Source organism: Eptesicus fuscus, chromosome 11 (assembly GCF_027574615.1).
Source record: "Eptesicus fuscus isolate TK198812 chromosome 11, DD_ASM_mEF_20220401, whole genome shotgun sequence".
NCBI lineage: Eukaryota > Metazoa > Chordata > Mammalia > Chiroptera > Vespertilionidae > Eptesicus > Eptesicus fuscus.
Window position 1 is genome coordinate 53,663,376 of NC_072483.1, and position 17,721 is coordinate 53,681,096.

Genomic DNA, 17,721 nt, shown 5'->3' on the forward strand with positions numbered 1-17,721 from the left:
GTTAGGGCTTCACATTCTTTCTTAAGTCAGGTTCCCTAGAACAGTGGTTGGCAAACTGCGGCTCACGAGCCACATGCGGCTCTTTGGCCCCTTGAGTGTGGCTCTTCCACAAAATACCACGGCCTGGGTGAGTCTATTTTGAAGAAGTGGCGTTAGAAGAAGTTTAAGTTTTAAAAATTTGGCTCTCAAAAGAAATTTCAATCGTTGTACTGTTGATATTTGGCTCTGTTGACTAATGAGTTTGCCGACCACTGCAAGGACATCCTGACACTGGGTGCTTGTAATTTGCTGGGGAGAGCCCTCTGGGGAGAGGAGGTGAGGGAGGGGTCAGGGCAGGTGTGGAGCTAAGCAAGAAGGGCTTTCAGCTGGAGTCCAGAGCTCAGAGCTATGAATTGGATCACAGAGTTGGTTTCGCCCTGAGGCAAGGAGGACTTTTTGTTCCCTCAGCCCTTTGTACCTTGGTGTCCTTCCGTCCTTGTGAGCCAAGAGGGAGAGAGATCATTTCCCAGGCCTGAGGCCCCAGTTTGGTGAAAACAGCTATTCCCCCTTAGCCTTAGCAGTTCCCAGTGCTCACAGCAGCTGGGGCCTGGGCCCACTGGCCTGATTCAGGATCTGGGTAGGGCTCCAGCAGCAGCCACTTCCCATTACTCCTCCATGCCATCGTCCGCTTGGATCTTGCTGTCTGATTAATATGCGTGTTTTTGCGTTAATAGATACCACATCTTTGGGGGCCCCATGAAAGCAGAGGGTCCAGATACCATCTCTCGGCCCCTTTGAGAGAAGATGGGCTTCCTGGGCTCTGGTGGTGGCGGAAGAACATGGTTTGAAGTACACATTGTCCTGTCTCAGGATGTGTTCAAATTCTTCGGTACTTTCGCCTCCTAAAGCATTCTCTCACCCACACATGCACGCACAACGAGTATGCCCTTAAGAAAGGAAATGTCTCTGGTTGTTTTTTTCCCCCCAAATGAACACTCTAGGGCTGTTATTAGGTTACTTCCTGTGTTTAGATATTATTAGATCAAAAATATTGCTAAAACCTCTATAAGAGCAAAAATGTTTATATATCTGACTAGAGTCAAGTACTGACATGATCACATTAGGGCTTTTGGCTCTGTTCCCATTATAAGTAAACCTATGAAAATTGAAGACTTTTAATATCAACTGAAATTACGAAAAAAATTTCTTCAATTTTCAAATAGTAACTTTAGCTTTCTTATGATCGACCTAGTCTACTAAGCAGAGTTGGGTTGTGCTAAATACTGAGCTGAGATGTTTCATTTATTTCACACCTTGTTTATATTATCATCAGCATTCATAATTAAATAGGAAGAATTTTGTTTGCTCTGGCTTTATCAGATGGACAGTTTTATTTAACTATAAGAACTACACTAGGATTCTTCTCAATTACTTTTGCTGGGTTTAGTAATTCTGCGTCAGAGTGAATGGAATTATTTGTTCAGAGCTGCCTCATTTATAATGAAGAAATACGTTTTAACTTTTCATCTGTTCTTTTTTACACCTTTTTGTTTCCTCTTCAGTTAAACTCCCAAAGAAGAAAAGAATGAGTGTGTTAGAAATCAATAGCCATAGCCCCATAGGGACAAGCTGTTATTACATTCTGAGCTTCATTAGGAAAAAAATTAAAAACATCTATACTTATTAAATGTTTCCATTTTCACGAGTAATTCAGGGTGTTCATCATACACACCCACACACACTCAGGGAATAAATCAAAGATAAACACTAGCCTTAAAATAAGGTAAGATCTAGCCAATAATAGCAATGCTATTCTTTTAGAGATGCTATCCATGGATGCGGCTACCAAAAATAGAAATGTCATTAAGCACAGTTGATAATCTCTCTAAGAACAGAAAGAGTGCTAATGGATATATTTGTTTCTTGAGTATATCAAACTTTAAAAAAGAAATCAGTAGAAATCCATTATTTTTATGAAATCAAAATCCATCATTTTTATCTACTTTTTTTAGTAAGAATAGAAAGCCAAAGATACTGTACTTTGTATAAGAACCTACTTTCTTCTTCTGTTATTCTAACACTAGAGGCCCGATGCATGAAATTCATGCAAGGGGCTCGGCCCTCGCAGCCCTGGCTTCATACGGAAAGTTGTCCAAAAGGACGTCCAGTCTAATTAGCATATTACGCTTTTATTATTATAGATTATTCATAAACTGTATTCTCCTGTTGAATTGCAGTTCACTATTAAAAAATGAGAATGCAAAGGCACCCCCTTTGTTTTCTGGATGACAATGCCACCTGCACTTGTACAAGAAACATGGTATCCAGCCTGAAATTCTCATTTGCAACCTTTTTTAAATTCCTTTGTCTAATTAAGAACTTTGACCAGATCTATCCCAGTTTCTGACAGTATTATCTTCAAGTAGGAAATCACTTTTGGGGTTTTCTTACAAGTCCTTTTTTCTTAAAAAGCAAACACGTTTTAGTGATGCATAATTTTACAGATCCTTTAAAGGGTTCCTAATATTGCCAAATAAAAACTGGTGGGTGTGCTTCTTTAAGGTCTGTAGTTCATTCACTAGGCACCCCTCAGATGACAAAGAAGATGAAAAATGACATTGGTCTCAGATTAGTTTTCCTGGGGCTTTGTGGGAATGTGTGTGTTGTGGGGTTGGGCTTGGAATGGGTAGAAGCATGATGCTGGCTTTAGAGGGCTTTTCAGAAGTCAGGAATGTCTCCCAGCCTTCATGATGTCAGAATGAAGCAATGTTCAGCCACATGTCCTAGAAACATCACTTTCTGTGAAAAGTCCACCCCATTCACACATATTTGGATTTGGACATAGATTTGTTGTGGGCGTAGAGCAAGCAGTTTCTGGGATGAAAGGAGAACAAAGGGAAAAGAGACATGGATAGTAAACAGGCAGCCCTTTCCCTTCCTGTCCCCATGGCCGACATTAGTAACTGATTGTGGCACCATAGCCTCTGGGCCTTGTCAGAGCCTCACAGTCCTTTAGTGGGTCTGGGCAGCCAACACCCAGACATTTGGGCCAGCAAGTTTATGTGCCCTGGATTGGGACCCATTGGCTATTCCTGTTGAAGCCTTTGTTCTGGGATCTGTGGATGATTCCTGATTAAATGTATCTTTTCAGAAGGCACTTTCCTGAGTCGGTCTGGGATGGGGGGCTCTGAGAGGGCTGCCCTGATGCCTGGAGCTACATCCAGCTTTGTGACGCTGAGAGTTTTTGCTTCCCTGCACTGTGGGCAGGACTGTAGCAGTTGTGCATGGGATGTGACCTTGTAGTTCCTGCCCCTAAATTATACCACATTTGGATTTATTGATGATAGCCATTCTGACAGGTGTGAGATAATATCTCATTGTGAGGATGTGGAGAAAGGGGAACCCTCATGCCCTGTTGGTGGAATTGCAGACTGGTGCAGCCACTATGGAAAACAGTATGGAGGGTTCTCAAAAAATTAAAAATGGAACTACCTTATGACCCAGTGATTCCACTTCTGGTATATATCCGAAGAAACCCAAAACACTAATTCAAAAGAATATACCCGCCCCTATGTTCATTGTAGTGTTATTGACAATAGCCAAGATATAGAAGCAGCCCAAGTCAGTAGTTAAGTGGATAACAGTGGTGGTACATATATACTTGGCCATAAAAAGGAATAAAATCTTACCATTTGTGACATCCTGTATGGACCTAGAAGATATTATACTAAATGAAATAAGTCAGACTGAAAAAGACATATACTATATGATTTCACTTATATGTGGAATCTAAAGAACAAAATAAATGACCAAACAAAATTGAAACAGACTCATGGACAAAGAGAACAGACGGAGGGGTTGGGGGTTGGGAGGCTGAGTAAAAAAGGTGGAAGGATTAAGAGGTATAAATTGGCAGTTATAAAATAGTCACTTGAATGTAAAGTACAGCAGAGAGAATATAGTCAATAAGTTGTAATAACTATATGGTGCCAGGTGGGTATGGGAAATATTGGGGGAACATTTTGTAAAGTATATGATTGTCTAACCACTATGCTGTACACCTGAAACTAATCTACACTAATAAAAGAGAAACATGCAAATTGACCATACCTCCCCTACGCCCACAAGCCAAGCAGGAGAGAGTATGCAAATTAACCCAACCAAGATGGCTGCAGCCATGGAGCGAGCAGGAGGCTTGGGTTGCCCCAGCAATGGAGGAAGCTAAGCTTCCCGCCTGCTCTGGCCGGCCCTGGCCTCCGCTCAAGGCTACAAAGTTTCAATTATAGAAGATAAATAAATCCCAACAAAAATGGCAGCAGCCATGGAGCTGGAGAGAGCAGGAGGCTTGGGTTGCCCCCGGCGATGGAGGAAGCCAAGATTCCTGGCCAATCCTGGCCTCCACTCAAGGCTACAAAGTTTCATTATAGAAGATAAATAAATTCCAGATACCAGGGCCTCTGCTTGGGTCACCGAGGGGTGTGGCTAGCCTGAAAACCACCACAGGCTCCTTGCCTAGGCTGCCCCATGCCCCAGGGGAACCCCTACCCTGATCTGGGACACCCTTTAGGGCAAACCAGCCGGCCCCCACATGTGCACCAGGCCTCTATCCTATCTAATAAAAGAGTAATATGCAAATTGACTGTCACTCCAACACATAATATGGCTGCCTCCATGTGGTCAAAGATGGCTGCCCCATGTGGACACAAGATGGCCACCACAAGATGGCCAGCAGGAGAGGGCAGTTGGGAGGGATCAGTCCTGCAAGGGAGGGCAGTTGGGGGCAATAAGGCCAGAAAGGGAGGGCAGTTGGGAGGGACCAGGCCTGCAAGGGAGGGCAGTTGGGGGCAATCAAGCCTGCAGAGGAGGGCAGTTAGGGGTGACCGGGCCTGCAGAGGAGGGAAGTTGGGGGCGACCGGGCCTGCAGGGTAGGGCAGTTGAGGGGAACCCAGGCCTGCAGGGGAGGGCAGTTAGGGGTGATCAGGCCTGCAGGGGAGGGCAGTTAGGGGCAATCAGGAAGGCAGGCAGGCAAGCAGTTGGGAGCCAGCAGTCCTGGATTGTGAGAGGGATGTCCGACTGCCCATTTAGGCCCGATCCTACCGGGATTTTGTGCACCGGGCCTCTAATACAAAATAATATTGAATGTAAAAAGAAGGAAAAACATCTTTTTGGAAATGTGCTACACATGATTACTTTGATGCTATAATTTTTCCTCAAATTAAATTTTTATCAAGATTATCAAATAAACAAGAACTATTTTTTATTTACAAAATATAAGTAAAATTGCAGAATGTTTGCTGGAAAAAAAAAATCATGCCACATGCATGAGATCTTGAATACGAGCGTTTGCCAGGCCAGCAGGTACTTTAGTGCTGGGCCCTCAGAAACCACCTGGCCCAACCTGGCCGGTGTGGCTCAGTGGTTAAGTGACAACCTATGAACCAGGAGGTCATGGTTCAATTCCTGATCAGGTCATAAGCCCGGGCTCGATCCCCAGTAAGGAAGGTGCAGGAGGCAGCTGATCAGTGATTCTTTCTCGTCATTGATGTTTCTCTCTCTCTCTCCCTCTCTTTTCCTCTCTGAAATCAATTAAAAATTTTTTTAGTTTTAAAGAAATCACCTGGTCCAGAGATGTAAAACCCAGGATGTTGCTAAGCGCCAGTCAGTGGCCGTGGAAGCAGGTCCCCAGGGTAGTGTGGGGGGAACTGTGACAGCCTAAGGATGGGCATCCTTCTCTCAGGCCATGCGCACTGTTGCCAGATCTTACAGGCTTTCACAAAACACTAGAAATTTGGACTTTTGAAATGTGAAATCTTCTGATTTTTAAATGTTGACAACTCATTAAAAAATTATAAAAACCGTAGGTGAACAAAACATGTCTTATGGCAGAGGAAACTGTGATTTAGTTCCTTTTTAACAAAGGAAGACGTTTGTGTGGGCTTGAGCATCCCAGATACCTGGCTCGCAGTGTGTTGCTTTTTCCAAGAACTCCCAAGCGTGTGTGTGTGTCTCAGGATGCGTGCCTTCAAAAAGCATGGACCTTTTGGTGTGTTTGGCAAGCAGGAGGTTTTATGTGCACTCTGAAATGCACACGGCTTCACTGAGGAGAAACCAGTCCCCACAGCGCTGCTCTTCAGCTTAAGGTCATGAGCCACTTAGACCCCTGCAGCCTTTCCATTTCTGCACAAAGAGCTAGATCCACGCACTAATTGAACATTTGCCATCAAAACAGTCTTATTTCAAAAGGTTAAAGTGCCTCTGTGCCCACAGATGCACTGTCTGGAAAAACGCATTTTAAACCTTCTGAGTACATGCCCTAGCCGATTTGGCTCAGTGGAAAGAGCATTGGCCTGCAGACTGAAGGGTCCCGGGTTCAATTCTGGTCAAGGGACCCTTCAGTCTGCAGGGTTGCAGGCTCAATCCTCGGCCCTGGTTCAATTCTGGTCAAGGGACCCTTGGTTGCAGGCTCAATCCTCGGCCCTGGTCGGGGCACGTGCAAAGGCAACCAATCAATGTGTCGATGTCTCTCTCTCTCTCTCTCTCTCTCTCTCTCTCTCTCTCTCTCTCTCTCTCTCTCTCTCTCTCCTCTCCCTCCCTCCTTCCCCCTCTCTAAAAATCAATGGGAAAATATCCTCAGGTGAGGATTAACAAAAAACAAAACAAAACAAAAAACCTTCTGAATATAGGCAATTGAAATTTCATGCTACCCCAACCTCCAACTCCATCTTGTGTCTGATGGATCCAGACTTCCAAGTCTACGTGGAAGCTCATTTTAACTTCAGCTCTAAATGCTTAGCTGGATCTGATGTTGGAATTTGCTCCAGAATGTTGCTCATACTTCCAGTGGGTCCGACGCTGCTTCAAAAGCAACTTCTTCTACTTAAGAATCTGTTGTAAGTGTGTCATCAAGCACCAAGAAACATGTGATTTGCCTTTCTTCTTTTCTCTCAGGAAGCTGACAGCTGGGAAATTATAGAAGGGTTGAAAATAGGCCAAACCAATGTCCAGAGACCAGACAAACATGAAGGCTTTATGCTGAAGAAAAGAAAATGGCCTTTAAAAGGCTGGCACAAGGTAACATTTTCATCGTATTCATCTTCAGCTCATCTTTGTAAATAGAGGATCTTATTTGGTGTTATTAGGTGGGAAGCCAAGAGGATGGCTGTATGTGTAAACTAACTCTCAAGGCCTTCTTTCAACCATGTGGGCTGCATGCAACCTGTTGTACCTGTTTAAGGCTGAGATCTGTAATATATGTGTGCAGGGGAAAATTATTTTTAAAATATTTTAAAATAACTTATTTTTATATTGTAAATCCAGTTTGTACATATTATTATCCACTCTGGTTTTTTTTTCACTTAAATTAATATGTTCTTATTAAATATTCTTCTAAATGGGGGATTTTAAAAAATTAATGCATGTGTTCCACAGGACAAACTTATTGAACCAATTTTCCACGATTATGGAACCAATTCCCTTTTGCTGGATATGTATGCTATTTATGTCTAATTTTTTATTGTCATGATGTTGTGCTGACCATCCATATACATGAATTTCTATTTACTTCATTGGGGTAAATTCCTAGAATTATTGTTACCAGTGCAAATTAAAGGTGGAAATTCACTGACCTTGGAAGTTTGGTTATTACTCTTTAAACTATATGGTTTATTCTTCTCTTCCCGACCCCACATGCTTTTTCCATCCTCCAGTTTTAATTACGGAGAAAATATTTCGCACTTCATTGTTGCAGTGACCTGAGTAGCAAGACTTCTGTGATGCTGAGGAGGAATTTGTCCTCCGTTTTCAGTATCAGCCCTTTGATAGACCACCAGCATCTCTGAAATCACTGGAAGAACAGGCTCATCTGCTTGCCACATCTGCCGATGGATTTCACCTCAGGGCAGACAGATTTATTGGCTGGTGGTAGCTGTCCATCAGCCCCAAGCAGGGTGGTTATGGATTACAAAATCCTTGAAGAAATATACTTTTTGCACTTTAAGGGAAAGACTTGGCCTGGCTGGTGTGGCTCAGTGGTTGAGCATCGACCAGGAGGTCTCGGTTCAATTCCCAGTCAGGGCACATATCTGGATTGTTTGCTCAATCCCCAGCTGGAGGCAGCCGATCAAAGATTCTTTCTCATCATTGATGTTTCTATCCCTCTTTCCCTCTCCCTTCCTCTCTCTGAAATCAATAAAAGCTTTTTTTTTAAAAAAAAAAAAAAAAAAAAAAAGGAAGACTTAAAAAATTAACCAATGGGAATGTTCTTCAATCCTCTATCTCTGAGGGTGAAGTAAAAGCAGGTCAAAGAGGCTCCAACAACTATTCCTTCTCACCTGACAGTCTCCCCTGACCCCTAATCTCCCAATGCCAGGATTTCTCTCCACCCTGTTCTTCCTTGGATTTTGATCAGTTTTTTTGCCTTTTGTTCTGACCTTACCACTTCACAGTTCCTAAAATCAGTGGCCCTGCTACTCTCTTTTCCGGTGACCATCATATAGGTTATCCCTGTTAAAATTCTTTAATAGATAGAAATGGAAAAATAAGGTGGGGGGGAGGTCAAATATACCAACTTGATTTGAATTGCAAACTTATTTAGCACTCTCAGTCCGTGTTTCAGCAAAACTGGCTGTGGTTCAACCGCAGCTCCTTCTGGACCATGCCTTTGAACATTTTGTTACATAAATAGTGGGAGGTTTTCCCTCGCGTAATCTTTTCTCCTGGCCTCTCGTGCCATCAGATATTTATTCAAGCGTCAGCCCATTTGACTGCCCAAGTTATGGGAATCGAGTAATCAAGTGTTTTCCAGCTGTAGAGATTCTTTCTTCTGGTGCTCACTTGTTGCCACCCCAGAACCTATAACAAAGGGGTCCCGGTGGCCTTCTGTGAGTTCTGTGCAGGGTGTCCCCAGCCTGACTTCCTGCTACCTCAGCAGCTAAGAGTTCCTGAATCACATAAAAACTTCCCAGCAGAGTAATTTTCCAGCAACAGAAAGACTCCCTGCATCTGTAGAGATTGGCGGAGGGCACTGGACTCATTGTTTGATTGGGTCCTGGGAGCTGTTTATTCTTTTGTCAATTGCCCTTGGAAAGGAAATCAACAACAGAGTTCCTGCGTGTTTGTGGAGCAAAAATGGCTGCATGCATTTGAATTGGATCAGGAGTATCTTGAAGGTGACACAAATTGCCCAAAGATTCTCCTCTCTCTCTCTCTCTCTCTCTCTCTCTCTCTCTCTCTCTCTCTTCCCCCCCCCCTCATATTTCAAGCCCTTAATGTAGTTCAGAAATAATTGTTATCTCTTTTACTAATGGTATACTGCAGGAATTTTGCGAAGTAGAAATGCAAACATATTGCTAAGGCAACTTTCCAGATCACTCATTAATCATAGACCCAGGCCACTGGCTTCTGTGACAGACATGAGCATTTTCAGGAATTATCCATGATACCCCGGGAAATACAGGACTGAGAAATTCCCAAGCTCCTCACAAAATCTCTGTGACCTAACTCAGGTTATTCTTATTTCTCACTTTCAAAAAAAATCCCAATATGATTCGTTCAGAAAGTCTTAGCTGCAGATCCTGAGATTCACACCCCCCCACCCAGCATAACCACCCCTGTTAAGAAATACCATGGTGAAAAGATTTCAGCTCCATTGCATTGTGTGTAAAAGAAACCACAATGCAATGGAAGTAGGTTAACAGTACACAACTTATACATTAAAATGATAAACGCATTGGTTACTAAATGCCGGGCAACATTAACCCACACTTGTGAATGTTTTATATAATTTAAAATACAGTAACTAGGGTTGTTTGGTTCTTGCAGCGTTTTTTTGTCCTGGATAATGGAATGTTAAAGTATTCAAAGGCACCACTTGATGTAAGTAGCACACAAGGCATGTGTCAAAGATTGATGTAGAATTTGCTTGAAGTGAGTACACGCCACAGCTGTGCCAGCCTTGTGCCGTAGTTACCAGCTTTGTTCATTTTTGTGCCTGTAACATTTAACAAGCTACCAAACTTCCATGCTGCATGGAAGGTGTGTTTTATGCTTCAGCTCAAGCTAACATAAAATCTCAAACTGGTGCATGAAGATTTAATTTAACTATTGTGATGTCTGTTGTTCAAAGCAAGCTTAAACCTAAAAGTAACACACTAATAAAAATCAACTTTTCTGTCTTGGAGAGAAAACCCAATTAGGCTTTTTTCAGCATCTTAACAAACTGTGCTTTATGTGCTGTTTTGAGATTTAAAGCAACCTTTGTTCTTGTCGAAGTCCTTTTAATACCTGTCTTATGAACTTCATTTCTATTTCATACCATACATTCTCTTACCTTGGGAATCCCAACTTTCTAAAATTATTCCAATTTATTTTTCTTTACTGTAGAAAGTAGTTGTTTGCATGCAAAACTGGAAAATGCCCTCCTTCTCATTGTGGTGTGGGGAAATAGCAGAGTTAAGTTTTGTTCTCGTCTCTCCCATTGAATCGCTGTGTGTCCTTGGTCAGACGAGGGCAGCCAGAAGGAAGAGCGGCTGCTCTGTGCTCTCTGGTCCCAGCTGTCCAGTTCTGTCCCAGCAGCTGTCTGCTAGCTGATTACTTGGGGATGTTCTGGGCTGTAGGTCAAAGATTGACCACGGTTATTTTAAGAACCATTAAAGACATATTTTGGGGGATATAGGTTATACAATTTAAAATTATTAAAAAAGGGACATTATATGTTATGCCAGAAGCAGGAATAAGAGATGGATAGTCTCGCTTACTGAAATTGGTGCGGAGTCACGGCAACTTCAACTGTCCTCAGGTTACTAGTAAGGACCTTAATCTCAGAACCCGAACCTTTTTCCCTTTGTAAAGGAGGTGTGCTATTCCATTTCCCATAGAGAAGTTAAAGATGTCATTAAGCTCCCTTCGGTACAGAAGCGCATCTAATCATATAACCTTCCAGCCTCTTTACTAGTGTTTTAAATATTCCAGATTCAAAAAGGGAAGGTCCACGGAAGCATCGATGTCGGACTCTCGGTCATGTCCATTAAAAAGAAAGCTCGGAGGATAGACCTGGACACAGAAGAGCACATCTATCATTTGAAGGTAAAGTTGCTTTCCTTTTCTTTTTTTGATGGTTTTTGTTTTTTTCATGAAAGTGGGTTTATTAATATTTTATTTTATTTTATTGATTAAGGTATTACATATGTGTCCTTATCTCCCCCTTGCCCCCCAAACCCCCACGTATGCCCTCATCCCCCAGTTGTCTGTGTCCATTGGTTAGGCTTATGGGCATGCATACAAGTCCTTTGGTTGATCTCTCCCCTCCTTCCCCCCACTCCCCTACCTTCCCTCTGAAGTTTGATGGTCTGAAAGATGTTTCTCTGTCTCTGGATCTGTTTTTGTTCATCAGTTTATGTTGTTCATTATATTCCATAAATGAGTGAGACCATGTGATATTTATCTTTCTCTGACTGGCTTATTTCACTTAGCATAATGCTCTCCAGTTCCGTCCATGCTGTTGCAAATGATAAGAATTCCTTCTTTTTTACCGCAGCGTAGTATTCCATTGTGTAGATGTATCACAATATTTTAATCCACTCATCTGCTGATGGGCACTTAGGCTGTTTCCAAATCTTGGCTATGGTGAATTGTGCCACTTTGAACATAGGGGTGCATACATCCTTTCTGATTGGTGTTTCTAGTTTCTCGGGATATATTCCTAGAAGTGGGATTACTGGGTCAAATGGGAGTTCCATTTTTAGTTTTTTTGAGGAAACTCCATACTGTTCTCCACAGTGGCTGCACCAGTCTGCATTCCCACCAGCAGTGCACGAGGGTTCCTTTTTCTCCGCATCCTCGCCAGCACTTGTCGTTTGTTGATTTGTTGATGATAGCCATTCTGACAGGCTTTTCAACAGCCATTATCCGAGGAAATCACTTGCCTATATTGGAAATCTGGTAAACAGAGTATCGGTTTCACCATTACCTTCTCTTGTTCATTGTTTTAGGTGAAATCCCAGGACTGGTTTGATGCATGGGTCTCCAAACTGCGCCACCATCGCCTGTACCGGCAGAATGAGATTGTGAGGTCACCAAGAGATGCCAGTTTTCATATATTTCCTTCAACCTCCACAGCTGAATCCTCGCCAGCTGCTAATGTTTCTGTCATGGATGGAAAGGTGTGTCTTAGAAATATAAAAGTCAGCCCAGAAATTGCTTGGAATTTCTGGACATAACGGAGTCTCATTGGACCAACCCAAAAGAGATGATTTTCTTTGTAAACTAGCTCTCCGAAGACAATGGTGACATTTGACATCAAAGTTAATGACAAGTATGGATCAGGTGGATATATGGATCACAGAGAGAATTAACAGTTGCTTTTCCTTTTTACGAATGGACTACAACCTAATTTTCTATAGCTTTTTAAGAATATTTGGAAGTAGGGCGAACATTTGATTAATTAGCACCTAGAAATTGATGTCTTCCTGGGAGGTAATAGGAAGACTACGAAGTTTTGAAAATGAAACTTGCTTTTTTGCCTTGAGATGTAATACATACATGACCCAGGGAGAGACGAGTAAATTTCCCCCTGAGGTTAATGCAGGTGGGTATTTTATGGGAAATAAAGTTGTATTAACTAGCATGTGCCAAGAATCCGAGCAGTAGCCCACTAAGTCAGGCAGTGTTAGGCATTTGACATGTATTCGTCTCTAATCTTTAATATAGCGAAAGCTCAGAGACAGTGCAGAATTTTTCCAGGTGTTACATAGCCATTAAACAGCTGAGCCAGGATCTGAATCCTCATCTCTCTGTTCCCAAAATCAGCTTCCTTTCCATTATACTGAGTCCCAGATTGCGGAAGACTGAAGTCGTTCTTTGGGCTGTAGTAAGAGTTCATTTTCTGTGTTGTTGAAAAACTAGAGGTGTTGCCTGTTAAAAATCAAGGTTAAGACCACAGGCAGGGAGACAGCTGTTTGTGCCTTTGACTCGATAATTAAGTTTTCTGAACCAGAGCCACATGGCCCTGCCCAGGGGTGTTCCAGCTTCCCACTTGGCACCTGATATTGAGAACAGAGACATCTGTGAATAACTGGCTGCCACAAGGAGTTGGATTTGAGAATGTTTCAGTGAAAATTCCCCTTTCTCTATTTTCTTATATAAGGGTGTATATAATACATATATCTAAGTTTTCTTTGCAGAGCATTGAAAAACATCATGGAGTAACTGTAAGACTAATCAAATCAGAGTAAATAAAAACACTTCTGTGTTCAGTTGTTATTATCTCAATGGAAATTACTCAAGTATTTCATAGGCTCTGAAACCTTTCTGGTTGTAGCCGTGGCAAGGCTGTTTAGTCAGTCCTAGGAAGGAGGTGTTGGGTGAACCAGGAGATCAGAGGGTTAGGAAATAGGGCATTTACTAAATGAGCCAACACAAGATGCTCAAGATAACCCCCAAGTTTCTCTGAGCCTCCTGCCTTCTCATCACAGGATAGAATGAATCCCAGAGTTAGTCCAAATTAAACAAGAAATGTATCCCAGCTGGATATTTTAAAAATATAAATGTTTAATCCTTTGATGGCTCCAGCCTCTGCCTGCATCTTTGGCACAGAGTGTTGATAAAAGATACACTATTTTCATCCCTTTTGTTATTCATTAAATCACTTGGGTGATATCCAAGAACAGAGAGCTGAAACTAAATCCTCCCCACTGTTTGCCTTGGAATAAGAAAGCTCTTTAGCTCTGGTTTTCATAGGAGATCTATTGCTCTAGTTATGAATGACATTCTCTTAGATCTAACTCAGTGAAAAATTCCCAATACATTTATCAAAATGCAATAAAGTCTGAGGAGAGCTTCTTAACACTTTGCTTGCATTCTAAGTATCAAGTCACGAGACTTCTGAATGCTAATTGCTTTGTGGCCCTGTGTGGGTAACAGATAAGTCTGTGTTGGCTATGTATGTGCATCCTTCACTTCAGAATAAATTAGAAGAGACACAGCCATTTGTAATCGAAAAGTAAAGTGAAGTAAAATTAAATATGGAGTTTTAAAGTTGTTTCAGCTTTTTGGGAAAATAACTTCCTGCTTTTTTTTTTTTTTTTCACTGAACATTTTCTGTACTCGGTTTAGTATCTACATAGTTAATACAACTTTATTTCCCATAAAATACCTTCCATGGAAAGTATATCAGCTTTAAATAATAAACTTGGCAAGACTACCTTTTTATAGACTAGACTTTTCAGTATGCATTCAAAGCATTTGCAAGATTACTTGCTGATAGATAATGTACAGTATTTAGGAATCACAGGTGGCTACCTCGACCTCGAGCTAATCATGGGCATACTGAGAGCTTTTGTAAGGGAAAGGCCTGCCATCATGAGTTGAGTCTGCAATGAGGACACTGTATCAAATACGACTGATTGAGTAATTTAACATTATTGGGAATTTGAGTTGGCAGGTCCCTGAGAGTATGAGATATAACCTACTTGAGTGTTGTGCCATTCGGTGTAGAATAGAGATAGCAATTGATCAAAGTGTTGTTAGTGCTTATGAATTTCGGCTTCACTGAGCATGTACCACATTTAACCAAGAGGCTTTCTCCATATTTTGATTGTGCCCTTTCTTCCTTTCTTTTTAAATGGTCTTTTGAGAGTACTTGTATTTTTTTTTAATCACTTAAATGTACTGTTTCTGCTTAACTTCTTTGTTTGTTTGTTTGTTTGTTTATTTTAGGTGCAACCAAACAGCTGTTCATGGCAGTCCCCCTTGCCATGCAGCAACAGCCTCCCTGCCACCTGCACCACCGGCCAGAGTAAAGTGGCAGCCTGGTTACAAGACTCGGAAGAAATGGACAGGTGTGCAGAAGGTTAGTTCTTACCCAGTGTGGGCTGTCAGCGTAAGCCAAGCAACAGAAACAAAGGAGGGGAATCGTGCGTGCTGCACCTTTCACTTCCTCAACCTCCCTGATGCCTCGACATTTTTTTCTCTCTCTTTTTCTTTTTTTTATACACCAGGTCCTTCTCCTTCCCATGACTTGGGCTTCTTACCTGTCAGTTCTGCACCCTCACAAGTACTGAACCTGGTTTCATCCTTACCCTGACTTCCACCCTCTTCAGCCTTCTCACCTCATCTCATTACCAGTTCCCTTCTGCCTTCCTTAGCCTCCCCAGTCCCTGAACCCTGGGCAATCACGGGAGAAGTGCTGCCCAGGAGTACCCTCCACCCTCACTCCTTGACTCTCTGCCCCATCACTCCATCACACCTGGGCATTGCCTTGCTTGCTATAAATGGCTCAATTATATTGTATCTTATATCTACAGTTACCTGTTAGAGGTGTTCCACTGTGGATCCGTTATTAAACACTCTGAACTAATAACGTGATTCCCTCACTCTGCCATCTCTGAGCCTCTTCGTCTCCAGAAACCTTCTCCATTTGTGTAGGGTAATCACAATTATTAAGAAATATGAATATAATATTAACTGGATAGAAGACTCCATAGATAGACAATGTTAGGTAACACCTCACCAGCACCTGGCTTATGATGTAATTTTGTTTTTTTAAAGGCAAGTTGAAGTGTAGGTTCCTTTTAGCCATTTTTTTTTCCTCTCCTTCCCTTCCTTCTTTGCACTGCGTTTCTCCCTCATTTTTCCCTTTTTATCTTCTGTTTCCTACCCTTCAGCGCCACCTCCCCTTGTTTTCTGTAAAGGGAAGGAGATGGGGCACACAGGGGCGCTGCCTCCCCTGAAAGGGGGGGAGGGGCGGGAGCAGTGGGAGGGCCCTGGCCTTTCATTATTCTCTCCCTCCCATCTTCACTGGGTGCTTCCCTCTCTGAAGAAGTGTAAGGCGATGGATAGCCCAGAGTTCCCTGGAGGGACAGGAGCAGCACTTGAACAGCCAACCTGGGCCCCATCCTGAGGCAGATGCTGCTAAAAGGAGGGACTAAGGTGTGGCCTGGCCTTCAGATGAATTGCTCTCCATGAACTGTGCAGGGATTCTCAGTCCTCTATAAAGAGTCTTAGTATTTACCTCTCTATTTTATTTTATAGTGACAAAAAAAAAAAAAAATCCTCCAAAATGTCAAAACTCTCCCAAACACAACTGCCTTTGTTATTTGACCCAGCTAATCTTTAGCCATATTTAACAGTAATATTTTGTTGCCTATACCACATTCGTAACAATTCAGATCTTTGAGATTTAATGAGAAACAAAGATAATATAAGTGAAATTTTCACCAGCTGCCACAAAACTAAGAACGATCACTATAATTTCACAGATTTACACACATGCCTCTTCATAAACAGTGCACATGCAGAAGACAGCACATAACTGGGAGCCATGTTCTTAATATCACTAATTGAGTAAATAATACTAATAACTCAATATCCTTGACTGTATCGACTTTCACATACTAAAGGTCATTTTTTGTGTGATATTTCAAAGTGCAGATCTTTAAATGTTCACTTTTTAAAATATATCAAAAAATTAAAAATAAAATTAAAAGTTATTTCTTCATTCTAAGCAATTCAAACAGAATGGGTTTCATGCCCAGGAGATGCTGCTCCTGCTGGGCCGGCAACACACTTTGAGAATCTTTAGTTTTGTTGAGTGTAACATCTCGAATAGATTTTAAAGAAATCATGCATTGCCGCATTGTTGTGAGCTAAATTAAAGATAAATACATTCACCTGACTCTGTATTCCATCTTATTTTTCTGAACTTGGCTTTGACCCCACCCATATTCCAAGTAGTCACCTTGTAAACTATTTTAGAAGCAGGTAGACAGGTCCTTTTTTTAATTTATTTATCTTTATTGTGGAAAGTATTACAGATGTCCCCCTCTTTTTCCCGCAGTGACCCTCCTGGTAGACAGGTGCTTAACAGTAAAACCATACAACTGCTGACGTTCCCGTGAGTGTGGTTTTGTGTGACAAGGGCCACCTGACCAGGAAAGGGAGCATGCACCATTTGTCTGAAATGTTAATGGCTCTCTACACTAATAGCTGCTAATCGGCAGGAGTGCCCTTTGAAGTCATCTAATAATCATCAGTGGTTTTATGGTTCTAAACCAGAGAAGGGTCTGTGTGGGGTTTTTTTCTCTTTCATTTGCCAGTATCACCATTATATATAAACACGGTTCTGCCTAATCACATTTGCCATTGTTTGGATAGATTTATTACCACCACCACCACTCCCTGCCCAGTGCTAACGTACTTTTATTTCTGGTTTTTGTTAGACCTTGCACACTGCCAGTCAAACCTTGTGGAACTTAGCAAACTCCTGCAAAATTTGGAAATACTTCAGAGAACTCAGTCAGCACCCAACTTTACTGACATGCAGGTAAACATATTACTGCTGGTAAAAGGACCTTAAGATATTCACTCGGAATTTTTACTAGATTGTTCCATGAATGTTTAAGGTAACATTAAAGGGAAATAACTACAATGTAGATTAGTTTCTATTCTGAAATCATAGTATTTTGGAATCTCGGTGCCATTGTGGTTAGATGTCTAATTTGAAATGTTTTACATTTCAATATAAACTAGAAAAAATAAAAATCTGAATCATTCTTCTATATGTGTGTTACATTAAAAATGATAGCTTTGAAGATATAACTTAGATGCTCTGCTCTCAGAATTATGACCATCTTTTCATGTAGAAAAAAAAATGCTACAGATCTCTAATCCTGCTTTCATTTTGGATAGCAGAAAAATATATTTTATGTTAAGTTCTCGTCTTTGCTTTTGAATGCTCACTGTGCATCC

General features: G+C 41.7%; 1 protein-coding gene across 1 annotated transcript in view; it reads left to right on the forward strand.

Annotated features, from left to right (window-relative positions):
- Positions 1-17,721, forward strand: part of OSBPL6 (oxysterol binding protein like 6) — a 74,750-nt gene that overhangs the window by 16,484 nt on the left and 40,545 nt on the right. Inside the window, exons 3-8 of the mRNA XM_008138518.3 lie at positions 6,928-7,050; positions 9,799-9,852; positions 10,948-11,061; positions 11,967-12,137; positions 14,692-14,824; positions 17,193-17,296. Of these exons, the coding sequence (XP_008136740.2) occupies positions 6,928-7,050; positions 9,799-9,852; positions 10,948-11,061; positions 11,967-12,137; positions 14,692-14,824; positions 17,193-17,296 (699 nt within the window). The remainder of the gene's footprint in view (positions 1-6,927; positions 7,051-9,798; positions 9,853-10,947; positions 11,062-11,966; positions 12,138-14,691; positions 14,825-17,192; positions 17,297-17,721) is intronic.